The sequence below is a fragment of the Oenanthe melanoleuca genome, chromosome 4 (assembly GCF_029582105.1).
Source record: "Oenanthe melanoleuca isolate GR-GAL-2019-014 chromosome 4, OMel1.0, whole genome shotgun sequence".
NCBI classification, from domain to species: Eukaryota; Metazoa; Chordata; class Aves; order Passeriformes; family Muscicapidae; genus Oenanthe; species Oenanthe melanoleuca.
In genome coordinates this window covers 47,665,854-47,682,039 of record NC_079337.1, presented here as the reverse complement: position 1 = coordinate 47,682,039, position 16,186 = coordinate 47,665,854, and the positions used below count along the sequence as shown (strand labels likewise).

Sequence of the window (16,186 nt, the reverse complement as noted above, 5' to 3'; positions counted from 1 at the left end):
CTTGCTTGTGTCACGTGGTTGCAGCACGTATTTGCAGTTTGGGTTCCTGTAGACTGCCGGAAGAGCCGGTGACAGAAATTTAACAGCATCAAAGCACATCTTAAAGTCCTGTGTTTTATTTTTCAATAGGCTTTTTCTTATTGTCCCCTGGTTTTTGTTTTGTTTTAGCTGTGGAGTTGCCCTCAATTTCTTGTTGCCTTGTTTACACTTTATATAAAAAAATAACCCTCTTCCTCTGTTGTATTCATCTTAATGTATTTCATCTGTGGAAGCCACTGATATAGAGGGAGTATAGGGGCCTTGAGGAGTTTTAGGTCTGAGGTGTTGTGTAGTCTCTTGTCTTTCACTCCTACCTGTGTACTGATCTGTAATCTATGCTAAGTGGTTGACATAGCGGAATAATTGTTTCAGGAATGTTTGTAGAGCTAAATTCACATGCAGAAGAACTCCATTAAAAATAATAATCCTTAAATTTTAAGAAATTGCTGCCTTAGTTTTTCTCACAGAGGCTCTGCCACTATAGAAATGCCAGTAGGACATTAATTAGCTGTCAGTTATACTGCCTGTCAGAATTGAGTAAGGCTGAGTTTTGAATAGTCTCTGGAAGCATGGTGTAGGCAAGTTGCAGCTCCAGGACTGCTGGAGTTCTCTTTCCAAATACCCCTCTGTGATCTGTAGTGTGGAGTTGGAATAAAATCTTAAGCAGCAGTACTAATGTCAGGTAGAATTGCAGAAGCACCAACGTTACACAAGTTTCATCTTCATTTCAATGTGCAGCACTGCTTTGGAGGCTGGGCATAGGTCACAGTAACACAGCTGGGCTGTGTGAAGTCTGCACTGTGGACAGCCCAGGTAGCCCAAGAGCTCTGCATCCTGGAAGGTCTCCCCTCAAAGCCAAATTTGCCATGGGAAGCCCTTTCTTCAGCATGCTTTAGAGGGCTGTGAGCTGGGGAGAAGGATATAGGAGGGAAGCTATAAAAGAATTAAATATCTCTGAATTCCCCTAGAGGTGAAAATATACTTTGCAGATATCTTACTATTTTCTGAAAAGACCCCCACAAACTCAAAAGAAGAACCTCAAGCAACAACCTTATAGCTAAACAAGAACAACCGGTTGTTGGTTTGTTTTTTTTTCTGGTTTGTCTTGCTGCATATCTGCACTCTTCATAATACTAAGGCCACTTGCACTTTTTAACCAAAATCCAAGCTTTCTTCTTCAGTACACAGCAAAAGGAAGGTGACTACGAAAGTACTTCCTTAAAAGCAGACCTGATGGAGAACACACTTACTGGTGGCTTTCCTCCTCCCACATCCAGCAGATTGGCCTGTCCCTTTCTGGGAGCTCTGTGGAAGAGCTCTAGCAAGAGCAGCTTCATGGCTTGAAAGTAAACTGCACAACGTAGTGTTTGACAGCTTCTGTCACCCGTCAAACACTTGTGACTTTCACTGCAGGTTGGCTTCTCATGACATGGCATGTGCAGAAGAGCTTTTGAGTCCTTCCTAGCAAACAGGGCTCTGTTCTCCCTGCAGGTTGTGTTTGCTTCATAAGCATCTCCTTCAGATGAGTTTTGTGCTGGATTTGTACTCTTGAACTGTGCGTGGAGTTGGATGAAGTTTTTGTTTTGTACTAAAAGGAATACTTATTTTTGCAACAGCTTCAAAAGAATCACCTGGACCAGACTTAAAAATCATGAAAGTGGAAAAAAATCCTAGCCGAATAGATTGCATAAAGCAAGTGTATGCAGGTTAGTTAGGAATGAGACCTATTTGTCAGTGTCTTGCACTTTGACAGAACTTGATGATGAAAAAGGGATCTTTGTTAAAAGTATTGAACAAGACCTTGGAACAACCAGTAGGAATAACACTGAGTGGAAGAAGGAAAGAGTAGAAAAGATCCTTGAAGTGTTTCTGGAAGCACTGTCTTCAGCTGTGTATAGATTTTTCACATTCAGTAACAAAGTGGCCTGTCCCCTTGCTGAGGGCTGGCAGATATGGAAGAGTGCAGAAGGCTCCCAAACCATCTCCTTTGCTACCCCTGCAGTTACTGAGAAAACTCTGCATTTCCTGTTTTTCTCTTTCCTTTTTTACCTTCCAGTTTTTAGAGGGGGGACTCAAACATTGTCCAAAATAGAAAAGCTTATTTTATAAATACTAGAAAGTGAAGTGAATTGCTGTCAGTTTGATTTCATTGGCTGCTTTTCCTCTTGTGCTTGTATTTAAATACTTAATTGTTTTCCTGCATTCAGGAAACCTCAAAGTGCGAATGAACAAATGTGGAAACAGGCTTTGTTGAAAGTTTGTTCTGTCAAATGATTGAATGGCTTTTCAGCTTTTCCTGGTATGGTTTTTCTGAAGCCACTTTATTGAGGTGAATAACTTTCCGTGTCTGCAACATGTCCTTTCTTTTGCAAATTTGAATTCTCATTATCAAGTTATTGCTTAAGTGAAGTGTTCTGTGTGTTTTGATAGCAGTTTTAAGTTATTTGGAGCACTGAAATAAGGTGAGATGTAAAATGTGAGATGAATATCTCCATTTCTTGTGAAGATTTCGGCCATCAGCTTGTCATGTTAGGTGTATGACAGAATAGTTGTTCCAAATTCTTTACCTAATTAAGGTGTACATGTTCAGTTTGGTTTTGGTGGTTTTTTGTGTGTTGGGTTTTTTGTTTGATTGTTTGTTTTGGGTTTTTTTTTTGTGGTTTTATTGCTGTTTGGAAGTTTTTTTAAGTTTGTTTGGAAGCACAGGACTAATGAGGTGTAAGTATTAGCTCTAGGCTAATATGTACACTGGAATTAAGTCAGACTTTGAGTAGACCAAACATCTTTGGTATGTACACAGTGGGTTAGGAGTTGGCAGATGCTTTGATGGAATGAAGTGTAGTTCTTTAGCATCAGCAGGACTATACAAATAAGTCGTGTACGTAACATAATCTTGTTTTGATGTGCCAGGTTTTATTTGCCTAATTTCCCACATGATGGAATGAATGTAATCTTCACCAGCATGGATATGTAGACTTTTTCAAGATGGTTAAGAACTGTGGCAAAAAACCAAGTGGAATGACAAGTGAGGAAACTTACATTTATTTCTAACTAATTCTTCTGCTATGTTATTCTTTACTTGATGTAAGCCAGTTTTTTAAGATAAGAAATCATCTAAAAACTGAAATCAGGTAGATGTTCTTATCCTTAGGAAAACTTACAGTTGAGCTCAACTTGACATTTTGGGTACTTATTTAAGATATTAGTTGTGCTTAATCTGCTCAAACCTATTAAGTGTATTGCTCAGTGTTAAAACTTAAAGTTTAAAGTGAGCAAAATACAAATTTTAATTTGTATTCTGATTATTCCTTTGTCAGGAGGAAGCAACCACTTCTGCTGACATCTGATTTGTATGTTAGAAAGTATGGTTTCCTGAGAGAAGAGTGCATTATAGTTTTTAACAGCAGATCTTTATTAAATGTGCCGTGAGTGGTGGTTTTGGAAAGATGAGAAAGGACCCACTGTGGAGCAACTCAGTGAAGCTGAAGATGTAAGTTCTGTGCCATTGCTATTTTATATGTATTACAAATAGAGATTTTTTTTTTCCCAGTCCCAGCTTGTAAGTATATATGTGCATGTGGGTTTTTTTTTTGGTTTTTTTTTTTTGTTTTGTTTTTTTTTGTTTTGTTTTGTTTTGTTTTTTTTTTTTTTTAAAGTCAGAAGGTTTGCATGGACATTACACGATAAATATTTTATATAGTTTGAAATTAAGAAATTGTTCAAAAACCCCAAAAGCAAACCAAACTAAAAAGCGGTCACCACCACCCAACCAAAACCAAACCAACCTCTTTTATATATATGGTGTAAACTACCTTGAAGTATTCAGAGAAATTTAAAAATAGATACAAATTGGGCAGCTTTGTTCATATGTTTTGCCTCTTGTGTTGTGTCAAGTCTAGATACTTCTGTCCTTAAAAGTTGAAGAGAAGTAATAAATTATTTGCCATTTGAACTTGGTCACAGTTAAACCAGAAGTGTCTTATGCTGCTTAATGATTTTAGTAAACATTCAGTAGTGGTTAGAATACTTCTCTAGTCTGCTTAAAAAATAAGGACTTGTAATGACTTTGAAAAACTATATTTGCTGCTAATGGTTTCCTAATGCAATCTCTTTGATTTTAAGAATTTTGTGAATGCTTTTGGTATCAACTTTAACTCATTTATAAACTATGAAAGTAGTTTAGTATTTTTCTTCCTCTCTGTGTGTTCTGCCTGCTCTTGAATACTACCTGTTTGCTTCTTTTCCTATACTTGAGATGTTATGTGTAATAGGACTTGCAGTCAGAGCGTGTTTTTCAGCAGCATGTCCTTTCAGGATTGATCATTATAAGACTGACAAACACTGACAACACTTGAAGTGTTCTGTTTAAAGACTACTGCTGCACAGTAATGTCAAGGTGCATGAATAACTTTCTCTCTTGCAGGTTCCTTGCTTTGTCACTGAAGTTTTTACTGAGGAGCAATCACATTTTTTAACAATGTCAATGTTGTTTAAGTTAGGACAGCCTTTTCTACGGCTAGAGGATGAATCAATTAGCTACAGAAGTTTGAAAAACAAGACCTGCTGTAACATTTTTTTGATCATTGAATACTTCTTTATGACAGTAAAGAATGGTGTAAGGATGGCTAATCAGAGAGGTGAACGAAAAAAGTGTGATGAAAAAACCAGCTGCAATTTTCCCAGTTCAGTCAGGCCAAATAGCATTTTCCACTATGGTTTCTCCTTTATTTTTGGAAGTCTGCTTCTTCCTTTTCCTGTGTATTGTTTTCCTTGTCATGCATTTCAGACTTCCTTGACCTTGTTGTTGTTTCAGAGTCAGTCTTATCTCTCTAAAGTCCATTTACACCTGATAGAAACTCCTGGGATCCTAGAGTTGTCTGTTTTGCTTTCATAGATTTCTGTGACTTGAGAACATAACAGTCAACATTCTGCTAAGCATTCAGTCTGTTGGAAGAGATTGATTGAGGATAATGGAGAAATGCTGTTTGAATCTGGCATTAATCTGGCATTGTTGTTTGTGTGCCAGTGATCCAGGGAAGGACTAAGTGAAAATGGAAGCACTGCCATTGATTTATCTGCGCATGTTGAATTGATCATCACTGGCAAAATACCTGTTTTATATAAAACCAGGTATTTTATGGCCTACTCAGTAGTTGTTACTGGTAAATAGTGACTCTTTGCTGTAATTAACTTCAGGTTTCTGAGCCTTACTGAGGTTTGCTAGTCTTCTGAATAATTATTTGTAAAAATATAAATTGGTTTATTATGATCACCACAAGAAATCAACAGAGCTTTGATATTGATATAATGAAAATAAAGGAGACCATGAAACAGCCTGGTTCAAGCAGGGCTGTTTGGTCAGGTTTTGAGAATGTGTGGCGTCACAGATTCTACAGCCTCTCTGCCAGTGTTTGAACACTGAAGAACTTTTGTTTATTCTTAAAATATCATGGGTGGGGGGAAGTCATGAAAGACTTTTGAAGGTTTTGGTAACATGGTACGTCTTCCAGTACTTTTGTTAGAGGAGTAGTTTCTGAGTGTTAACACAATGTAGATTTTCCATGTTTACTGGTCCTCAGTGTTGGGTGTCTGGAACAGAGGCCTCTCTGAGTTATTCAGAGAGAGATCAACAGGCTGCAGGAAGAGCTGAAAAACATAGTCCTAGATACCAGTGTAGAAAACAACTCTTAAAAACAAGTCTCTGTGAAGGCTCCAGTTGTAGACATAATAAAAGTATAGTAAGAATATTGCTTACATTTTTTAGATAGAACAGACATGCTATACGCGTAGTTTATACGTAGACTTTCATACTAAGAAACTAGAATTCTAATAGGTTAAGAAGAAATGCTTCAGATTCGTGTTTTTTGCTTATTGGGTATTTTGTGTACAAGAATCTATGCATTGGGGAGAGATGCTCTCTCTTGCTTCTCTCTCCTCACTGCCATCATCATCACCTGGAAGAAGACAGGAACTGCAGCTGCAGCTTTGGCCATCCTGGGGTCTTCCACTAAGAGCTGCTTCTACTTCTGATGGGGACTTCACTTCTATTTAGGACTCTGTGCTGAAAGCTTTCAGCGCAGATCTTAACGCTTGGGACTCTTTGCCTGCCGAGACTGATGCGCCATTACAATAAGCAACTTTATAGCAACTAGTAACTGCTCAGTTCTTTTAAGGGAAACAAATAACCCAACACTCAGTAGCAGAGGAATGTTTGTGAACTGGCTGCCTGGCATTGCACTTTACTTTGCTGGGTTTCTCTTTTAAGCTACATTTTATTTGTTCTGCCTTCCAGACACAGATTTAGTGTCTAGTTAACTGGAAAATAAGGCTGCTCCAGCTGTCAGCCATTTGAAAAGAAGAAAGGCAGACATCTAGAAAACGCCTTCCTGTATGCTTGTGTATTTTTTTTTATCTTTTAACTATTTAAAAAGAAGACATAGAAATGTGATTATGTATTTTATTAAAATTTTTCTGTTGTTTTTTTTTAATTCCAGGCTTGCAATTTCTGTTCGGTCTATCCCAGTTAGGAGAGCTTTTTTTGTGATTTTTAAGCTTGATGCTGTCAGCCTCATGTGAACAAACCAGAAAAAAAGCACGCTGGGTATAGAAAACAAAATGCCACGGAAGAGGAAAACTGGTGGGAGTCCTTCTCAGAAGAATGGCAATTCTGACAGAACTTCTGCTGCTGTATCCCAGGGGGACCCAAGCCACTTAGTGGCACAAGCAATGCATTATGTCAATAAGGAAGAGCTCTTCAACAGCATGTCAGAGATGTTTTCTGACCTAGATCCTAGTGTGGTTTATATGGTTCTGTCTGAATGTGATTTTAAAGGTAAATAATACACAGCTGACATGAGTTTTGTTTCATGTGCACATAGCTCTTAACTAGTGCAACTCCAGGAAGGTTGGTGGGTGTTGCAATCATCTTTGTGAGTTTAACTTTTAATAAGTAAGTGAGTAATAATACTTTGAAATTTTACAACCATGTAAGATTCTCCAACAATGTTTCTGTGAGGCTGATGAATGGAGCAGTATGCTTCATAAATGGAGGTACTATTTAAAGTGGATTGTTCTGTGACACAGAGTAGGTGGTGGTGGAGTTGTGAGGAGAATCTGGTTTTTCCAATTAGTTTCTGTGCTTTATCTGCAAGATGCCTAAGCTGTTTCTGCAGGAAGGATATTTTATGTTCTAGATAACTATTTGTTGCTGGTATTCCATATGTGGTCCTGGCAGCATTTGCTTTTCCTAAAATTCTTGAACTGAGCTTTCGTTTTACATTTATTTTGCATTGTCGTCTTACTGTGTCCACTGAGGATTAGTTTCTGCAGGATAAATTCTGTTTGCTGTGTTTAGTTCTCTGCAGCCTTGCTGGAACTAAAGCAAGGAACTAGTTTCTTTCCCTGCCCTCTGCCAGCCTACATACCCAACTCTCCTGGCAGACTATTTTCTTATTTATGCCCAGTCCCTTCCATTCTTTTGTGATTTTAAAATTCCCCTATATGCAAGGTCATTTGCTTATGATAAAAGTACTGCATGAGGTACTGGATAGCAATGTCTAAGGAGTTACTTGTCAGGGGAATAAGCCATATATGGAGCATTTTAATCAATTTGTAGTCATATGATCAGATGTGATTAACTGAGATTATTGTAAGAATATGTGCAAAGAAAGCAGATTTTGGCAGTTTTTTTTATATGTATGAAAGCTAGGTAGCCATTAAAAGGACTTCTTATTACCTAAATTGTAAAGAGTTTATAACTTAAGAACAAATGTGAGAGTGCTGTTACAATTTTAAAATCTAATTTGATGGAATTACTGATTCATGCTTTGATCTCTTAATAAGAGATATATCTTAATAAGATTAGACTTTATCATAATAACAGTTATATCTAGAATTCATAGCCTTGTACTGCTAACAGTAGTTTAAAACTGGAAAAGTTAGCATATTTGAGTGCAATGAGTTGTTTTCATGCAGTGGAGAAGCTGCAAGGGTGACAAAGTTTTTGTTTAATGAGTGCGGACAGAGTTGTACTGAGGTGAGCTTAAAGTTTTTGCTACACTGTCTTTCAGGAAAACAGAAGCTTAGCTTTAGGACTCAGATGATGTTTGTGCCTGCTTTTCATTTTGTTCATGTTCATCACTGGCGCCCTCTGCTCCATTTAGTGGCTTTACAAGGAATTAATGCAGAAACTGCATTTAAACATCCAGCTCTGATATGTTTTCCAGTTACAACTGGTAATTTTTAGGTAGTATTTCCTTAGTAATTTTTAAGTTAATTACGTTGTTATTTTTCAATATGTCTGTATTGAGTTCTGCCTTTACTTCTAATGAAAAATTGATCAAGGATATTTCAGAATCTGTTTAAAGGTGAATTGGTGAACTGTCTTTTGGTTGTTTCTTTAGTTGTCATAAATGCTTCTTCAAGTAAAAAAATTGCATGCATATCAGCTTGGGTTTGTTTAGTTGACCATCCTTTATTCTGTTTTCTTACCCAACAGTAGAAAATGCTATGGATCATCTTCTAGAGCTGTCCACTCATGCCAAAGGAGTAGCATCTTCAAAAAAGTTGGGTTTTGATTTAGCAGCATCATCATTACCTCTTGTTAATCAGCAAAGATCTATTGCAAATGAAAGACTGAGGGAAGGGGCTGCAGCACATAGTTATTCTGGAGCAGCAATAGAAAAGGTCCCATCACCTGATGTGCAGCTGACTGGAGATCTGAATTCCTTACCAGAAACTGCCTTTCAGAGTTACAGGTTGAGTGGGGAATTTCCTAATTCTGCCAATGACCAAATAGTGCTTGAGCACCCTATGGAACACGATGGTTTTACCGAATTTCCCGAGTGGGAAAAATCTGATGCCCTACTTTTTCCACAACAAGCAGAGACAGATAATGTGGTTTTAGAGAGTTCCTGCTGTTCCCAGCCACCGGTGAGTCAGCTGAGCATCCGGACAAGCTCACCGTCTGCATCAGACAGTTTTGCACAGATACTGGAAGATTCTGATTTGTTGGAAATGCATGTTCAAGATGATGTGGCTTCAGAAGTATATGAACTCTCAAATGGAGAAATATCATGTGAAAATTCTGATCAGACACAAGATACTGTTTTGGATCAAAGTAGTGTGACTGCTGCTTCTTGTGGGTCCTCCCAAAGACCTAAGGAACTTGGAGTAGCTGTTACTGGAGATCCTAATTCAAGGTGCCTGGGACAACACAAAGATGCAGTGACTGCCTTTAGCAGCTACCAGAGTGCTTCTCTTCCAGAGGCATATATCTCTCCTGAAACATCCAGTTTCAAAACACAGAAACCTGCAGATACTCAGCAAACTCAGCAGGGTTATAACTTAAATTTTTTTACACCATCAGGTCAATCTCAACAACACTGGAATCTCATGGCTCCCGTGTTTTATCCATCCAGTGGAAGTCACAGCTTTGTAATTCCTGTGGCTGCCAGTCCAGGGCAGTGGAGACCTGTTTCTGACTGTAGAACTTCGGAAAAAGGACTTTTTCTTTCCTCCCCAGTGGTTTCAAATGCCTGGGATGGCAACCCTTCTCTGAAGGTATGGGGAAATCAAGATAGAAACCCAAAATTGAACCTCTCTCAAGCACAGCAACCACGTGTTTGTCACATGATGAGAAAAAAGATGCAACTTATAGGTCAAGTACTTGTCCTTCTCAGAGGTGTTCCAGGATCAGGAAAATCATATTTGGCAAGGTAGAACATTTATATTGTGAGCTTCTTAAAAAAAAATTGCTTAATTGTGTGCAGGATTTGGTACAGGTAGAGGCACAGACAAAGGAGTTTGTCAGCAGAGCATCATTGCTGTAGTGTTAGGTCTGCTGTATTCTTTGAGTCCATTTTATTTCTAATGTTTTCTTGGAGTAACACTGATGGAAACACACCAGCTCTTTGCAGGCAGAAATTCTCCTTTCACTTTATGACTTTTTTTTTTTTTTTTATAGGTAGTATATGTGAAGCTTCTTTTTTTGATTTTTTTATTTCTTTTCTTTCTCTCTAAAAGCCTAGTTTGAACTTAGACTCCTTTTGACTGACATCTGAAACATTTGATGCAATTAAAACAGGATATTTATCAGTGTGAAAGTATGTCATTACATGTAGATGGAAAAATACCTCCCTTGTTTTGAAATGAGAGACTTGTAGGGAAACTGTATCAGCTCTCTCCCCTAGATAATCCTCAGCCTTTGGAGAAAACAAAGGAGGGAAATTATTACAGATTGTATTTGCTTGGAGGTTGATTTTTTTTTTCTTCTCTTACCTGCATTTGCTGCCTCCATTCCAAATAATTTTGGTTTTGAGCAAAAGACTAAAAGAAGTATATATGGTAGTAGACATTGGAACCTGGGAGGAGAAGGGGAAAAAGCTGTTTATTTCTTGATCTTTCACAGGAATTTGCTTGAGGATAATCCAGGTGGAATAATTCTTAGTACTGATGATTACTTTTACAAACATGGACAATACCATTATGATCCTGATTGCTTAGGGGAAGCACATGACTGGAACAGGAAACGAGGTGAGATATAAATAAGGGATTAGCTTGCTCATTTACAGTTCAGTGCTTGTGTGCTGTTTAAAAATCTGCCTGGCTTGTTATGTGACAAGTATTTATCACATCGTAGAAGTATTTTTTAATATGTGCAGAAGAAATATGAGCACAAAGATGACTCATAAGTCATCTATTTATTGTGAGTTTTGCAATTAAAAATGCCAGTGTCTTTGTGAAGAGTATGTTTTGTCCTCAGATTTTATTATGGTATGTATTTGGGGTAGTGTCCCATTTCCAGAGTGGTTACTTACACTGTCTCCCAGAAATATTTCTTCTGAGATGATCCATAATATGCATATGTAGTAAGTAATGAGGATACAAATAAAACACAGATATCTTCCTGCTCTTTGTTGTCTTTTTTTTTTCTCTTGTACACAAAATTGTTGTCAAATTTGAAGAAAGTTATAAGACCAAGACAGAACAAATTATTTTTTTCCTCTTTTCATAATTGTGTGGGGTTCTTTTGACAGTGACCTGTGCTAAACCCACCATAGAACAATTCTTTTTAAGCTTTTACTTCCTAAATTTGAACCATGATCCCTTTTCTGCTGTCAAATTTCTACCAGTGGAGAAACTAATTAATAAATGTGGGACTCAACAAGAACTGTGGTTTTTCAGACACATTGTAACATGGCTGCAGAAACATGGTGCTGTGTCTTAAAGTTAGTGGTTCTATAAATTTCATTACTGTGTAATTAAATTACAATAATTCTTTTGGTTTTTCATATTTTATACAGTTTACAGAGTGGACTAATCTTAAGACTGTTATAAAGTCAAGAATTTTGTATTCTACAGAGAAGTCCACTTTAAGGTGATCATGTAGTTTTTTAGTTCAATTTACTGATTGATTAGTCATCTTGGTGTATTTTACATCTGCATTTTCATTCCTTGATTATCATACATACGTTAATTTAAAAGCTAATGCCATATCTCAATAGCTTTACATGTGAGGGGGGATTTCTGAGATTGAGGGCCTTGAAACAGGTTAAGCTGGGGCAAGAGCTCTTCACACGGTGGTTAATCATTATGGATTATCCACATAAAAATATAACAAATGTAGAGAATTAGTATTAATATTATGTTCACCCTATTGTAATGAAATTAACTGTATTACATTGTTTTGTACATGTGTATTTTTCAGCCAAAGAAGCATTTGAAATGAGAATCTCTCCTATAATAATTGACAACACAAACATACAAGCATGGGAGATGAAGCCTTATGTTACTTTGGTTAGTATTGCAATTTGACCAGTGAAAAGAGATTGACTATCATGGCAGTAACATATGTTTTAAACTGGGAGTGTCTTTCTCAGTCTAGCTGCTATTCCACAGGGAAGTCTGGAGTAAAAAAAAAAAAAAAAGTGTTGCATGGGATCATATTGCCTGGTGTCGTGTTGTGTGATTCAGTGTCATGTGTCATGTGGTATATGAGCATTAACCTGGCCTAGATACCAAAAGCCAAAGGCAAGTGCTTTGTTCTTGAGGCCAAAAGCAGATGTTGTTGAAGAAACTGAATTTTGTACCTCTTTTATATGATCAGTAAAATTAGAAGCTACTTTAAAAATGTAATCAGCGCTAGTGGATGAGTGGTGTGATGGTCTGTAAAACTTGAAAACTCAGTTTCATCCTAAATATGAAATAGAGGCAGATACCAGTTGGATGCTAGAGTTACCAAATATTACTCACTTGCTTGGAGTTATGCAGATTTACTTAATACTTTTTATTGAAGTGATCCCACCTTTTCACTTAATAGTTTCTAAATGGACATCAGCACTTTTAGAGTCTAGAGCATATTTTGCTATTAATCATTGACCATATCGGTTGGTAGTTAGAACAGCATTATTCAACTGAAATAATACATTGCAAAAAAGTATTATACTTTAGATCTGGGATTTCTCCTTGCCTGTTACAGAAACACAGCAGAGAGTGTAGTACATGTAATTGGCAGCTGTTGAGCAGATACCCTTCATATGCTGCATGTGCTAATGGATTAATGAACAGTGAGACTTTAACACAGATAATTTTCATTAATAAAATGTTTATTTTATTATCCTTGCATTTATTAACAACTGTCAGATTAGTAGTTCTTTTATAAGTTATGTCTTTCATTTTGCTGTATACTGAAATCAAGATGCAGCCATAGTTCTTCCAGAAGTGCAGTGTTTGGTACAGTGATAAGAATTTTTTCTGAAAACAGGAAGAAACATCACAGTACTTGCAGTGTTTCAAGTGACTAGACTTTAGGCTCCATGATGAGACTGGACTATATAGAAACCATTTACTTGCAGCTTGGGCAAGTTTCCTATGTGGCAGGAAGGCTGTCCACAATAGCTGTGCTAATGTATCTGAATTGCTGGTTTTGGAACTGGCTCACATCTGGTCAGCTCTGAATGTAAGCTGTGCACTTTCCTCTGTCTTGGAGAGGCTGTGTATACATGTGCATGCTGTATCTGGGAAGAGGAGATGTTTTGCAGTATTGTCTCAGGGAAGACACGACATGGCACATATTTAATTTTATGGTGAGAAATACATATACGTGTTTTTAAAAAATCTCAGTTATATAAACCAAAATGCAACACTGAACAAAAGTGTTATTTCAAATGTTTTATAGGTATGAAAAATGCAAAAAACAGCTTTGAAGAAGCAAGCTAGGCATGTAGTGTGCTTTGTCATAGAAATAAGAAATGGGAGATGTGGCATGTTCTGTTTTATATCTCTTTTATTCAGGCTCAGCAGTTCAAATACAAAGTAATGTTCCGAGAACCAGACACTTGGTGGAAGTTTAAACCAAAAGAACTTGAAAGGTAAGAGTGTAAAGGAAAATAACATACTGGGCATAAATGATTTTTAAAAAGTTATTGTTTAGTACCATGGCTAGTGAAGTAGCAAAGTGTCTGTCAAAATTTTTGTGATAATAAGTAGCTTTTTAATGATATTTTGTGGTATGTATGTATGATAAGATCTTTCATCACTTCAGTTACCTGCAAAAGGTACTGTTAGCAGTTACACTGTAATGTTTTCATTATTAGAATTCTTTGCATGTAAGGTATAGTGACTGTTACTTTGGGTTACTGAGGTTGCAAAAATTATGCCATGTTGGGGCTGTTTTTGCATCCTGGTTTGTTGCTTTGGTTGAAGTGTTTCTGCTGTCATTGAAATTAGGGCAGTCAGCACCTTGTGGCCTAGGAGGGACAAACCTCTGTGCATCATCATTGATGCTTAGCTCTTCTTTAGCAGGACCATCTATTACTTGGGACTGAAATCACCAAGATATAAACCCTATGTAAGTGAATAATAAGACATAAGAAAACTTAATGAAAAAATTGGCCAAATGCCAATTGGCCAATGCAGCTCTTTAATGTCCTTTTTATGACTTGGATCCTGGGACAGAGTGCAGTCTTAGCATATCTGTAGGTGATAATGGAACTGAGCAAGAGTAGTTTATTCAGCCTTAAGCAGAGATCATTGAAGAAGAATCATATTGTTGTTTTCAGCTACCTTTTAAAAGGTTATAGAGAAGACTAAAGAATACTTGTGCAGGGATAGGACAAACCAAAGCAAAAGTTGGAACTTTTGATTACATAAAAGAAAAAAGCCCAACATTTACTTTAAAGGTGGTTAGGTACTGAAAGAGTTTGCCCAGAGAGTTTGTAGATTTTGTCATTTCGGATATTTAAAATTGGACAAAAAGCTCTGGGCAGCCTGATCTAGCTGCGCTTTCTCTGAGTAGGAGACTGACATATGAGACTTCCAGAGATCCCTTCCAGCAGAAGTTATTTTGTGATTTTATAGTATCTGTTGTCATCTGAATTTGTATGTTTAGCTTAAGGTTGGCTGCTTTTTAAGTGAGGTAAGGTAGATTCTTTTCCTTCTTAGAATAAAAGTTAAACCTTTTCTTCAGTATTTTCAATTTCTCTTCTACTATCCTTCCACCTTCTAGGCGGAACTGTGGCAGAACACGGTGCTAGTTGGTGCTTAGCAGAGTTAGTGAAAATTTCTGGCCAAAGGGTGTCTGGAATAATGGGTGGATTGGTTTTCTTCAGTGCTCAATGAGTTCTCAGTTTAGCAAAACCAAAGAAAGAAAACTGAATTTGGAAGGCTTCTATTCCCAGTCTGATATCCTGTATTGTTATCAGAATCTGATATAGTATGTTTTCTGAAACTTACTTGAAGAAGATGCATTATTAGTACAGTTTTAGATTTTAGTATTGTGCAAAACATCCCAACTGCAGTACAGGCAGACCAGATGGGGTGGAGAAGTGGAGCTGCAATTTGTCTGATGTGTCCTGTTGCAGCACCTTACAGAAAGAATTGCTGTTTCAAAGCTTTTCATCTGGCTCCCTGAATTATTTGGTTAGTCTTGCTAAGTATTCAATTTATTAAATTATTCTCTTTTTTCATTGTACCCCACAAATCTGAAACTTCCCTTTTTGTTTGTTTTCAATTCTTAGGAGAAACATTCATGGTGTATCTAAAGAAAAGATCAGAAGAATGTTGGAACGGTATGAACGCTGTCTTACTGTTAGATCAATACTGGATTCTTCAGTTCCAGACAAATCAGAAGATGCTGGTTGGAGTGAAGATCCTTGTCAGGAGGAAAGCCAGAGGTTAGATTCTTCCACTAGCTTTGTAGCATCAAATAAAAGGCTAAAAATGAGGCCTTTTAGCTTCTTAGCAACAAAACCTGAACAGTGAATGCATTAAAAAAGATAGTTAAATAACAAAAAAATTCCGTATGTCATTTTCTTAATTTTTAAGAATTTCAGGATTTTCTGAAATGAGCAGTCAAGGTATCTAGTCAACTTTCCAATGCTTTTGAAAGTGTCCCATTATGGCTGTGTTACTTTCCAGGAAGCCAGTCTTGACTGAGTTTCTGTTATCTTAGAAATGTTGTTGGATGCATGCTATAGATACAAGCACTTAAAATCTATAAATTGTTTTTAGAAGAATGTAGTGCCAAATAAGAGCAAATTACTGTTTCCAAGTTTGTATATTGATGTTAGATTATATCTTTGTGGTAGAAGGTGGATTCTTTGTGCAATAGTAACAGGTTACCTACTTGCTCCTCAGTATACTTGACTTAAACTTGCCTAGGTTTCTGGTGGTTGTATCCAGGACTGTTGTGTAGTTGCCAGTCTGGATCATGCTGTGTATTGTAATGCAGAGTGTCATGGCTCAGGAATGGCACTCCCCACTTCAGTGCCCCACTGAGACTCCCAAACCACACACTGCTTATTCACTCCCCTTCCTCTTCCCATTCCTCCTCTAGCAACAGTGTAAGGTGGTATAGAATAACCTGTGTTCTGGCCAAAACTAGAACACACAGGAGATCAGATTTTATTTCATTTGGGTTTTGCATGTGTGATGTATTCAAAATGATAATTAATGGAATGTAGTTGATTGTGAAAAACTGTGACAAGAAAAGGCACATTCTCTCCTAGTTAATGTCTAGACGGTCTTTTGCATTAAGCCAACAGGAGAGAGCAACAGTCATTAGATAGAAGTATATTTACCGGACTTGCTGATCTAAATGAGGAAATGTCTGGCAGCAAAGTGCTCAAATACAAAACTGAATGCTGGA

The 16,186-nt window shown here is 37.2% G+C and overlaps 1 protein-coding gene across 2 annotated transcripts in view; it reads left to right on the top strand.

The window, feature by feature from the left end:
* Nucleotides 1–16,186, top strand: part of N4BP2 (NEDD4 binding protein 2) — a 32,870-nt gene that overhangs the window by 1,312 nt on the left and 15,372 nt on the right. For both annotated transcript variants that reach the window (XM_056489447.1, XM_056489448.1), the window contains exons 2-9: nucleotides 2,950–3,064; nucleotides 3,357–3,529; nucleotides 6,534–6,871; nucleotides 8,537–9,755; nucleotides 10,448–10,572; nucleotides 11,747–11,835; nucleotides 13,333–13,409; nucleotides 15,057–15,212. In XM_056489447.1, the coding sequence (XP_056345422.1) occupies nucleotides 6,655–6,871; nucleotides 8,537–9,755; nucleotides 10,448–10,572; nucleotides 11,747–11,835; nucleotides 13,333–13,409; nucleotides 15,057–15,212 (1,883 nt within the window). In that variant the 5' untranslated portion in view covers nucleotides 2,950–3,064; nucleotides 3,357–3,529; nucleotides 6,534–6,654. The remainder of the gene's footprint in view (nucleotides 1–2,949; nucleotides 3,065–3,356; nucleotides 3,530–6,533; nucleotides 6,872–8,536; nucleotides 9,756–10,447; nucleotides 10,573–11,746; nucleotides 11,836–13,332; nucleotides 13,410–15,056; nucleotides 15,213–16,186) is intronic.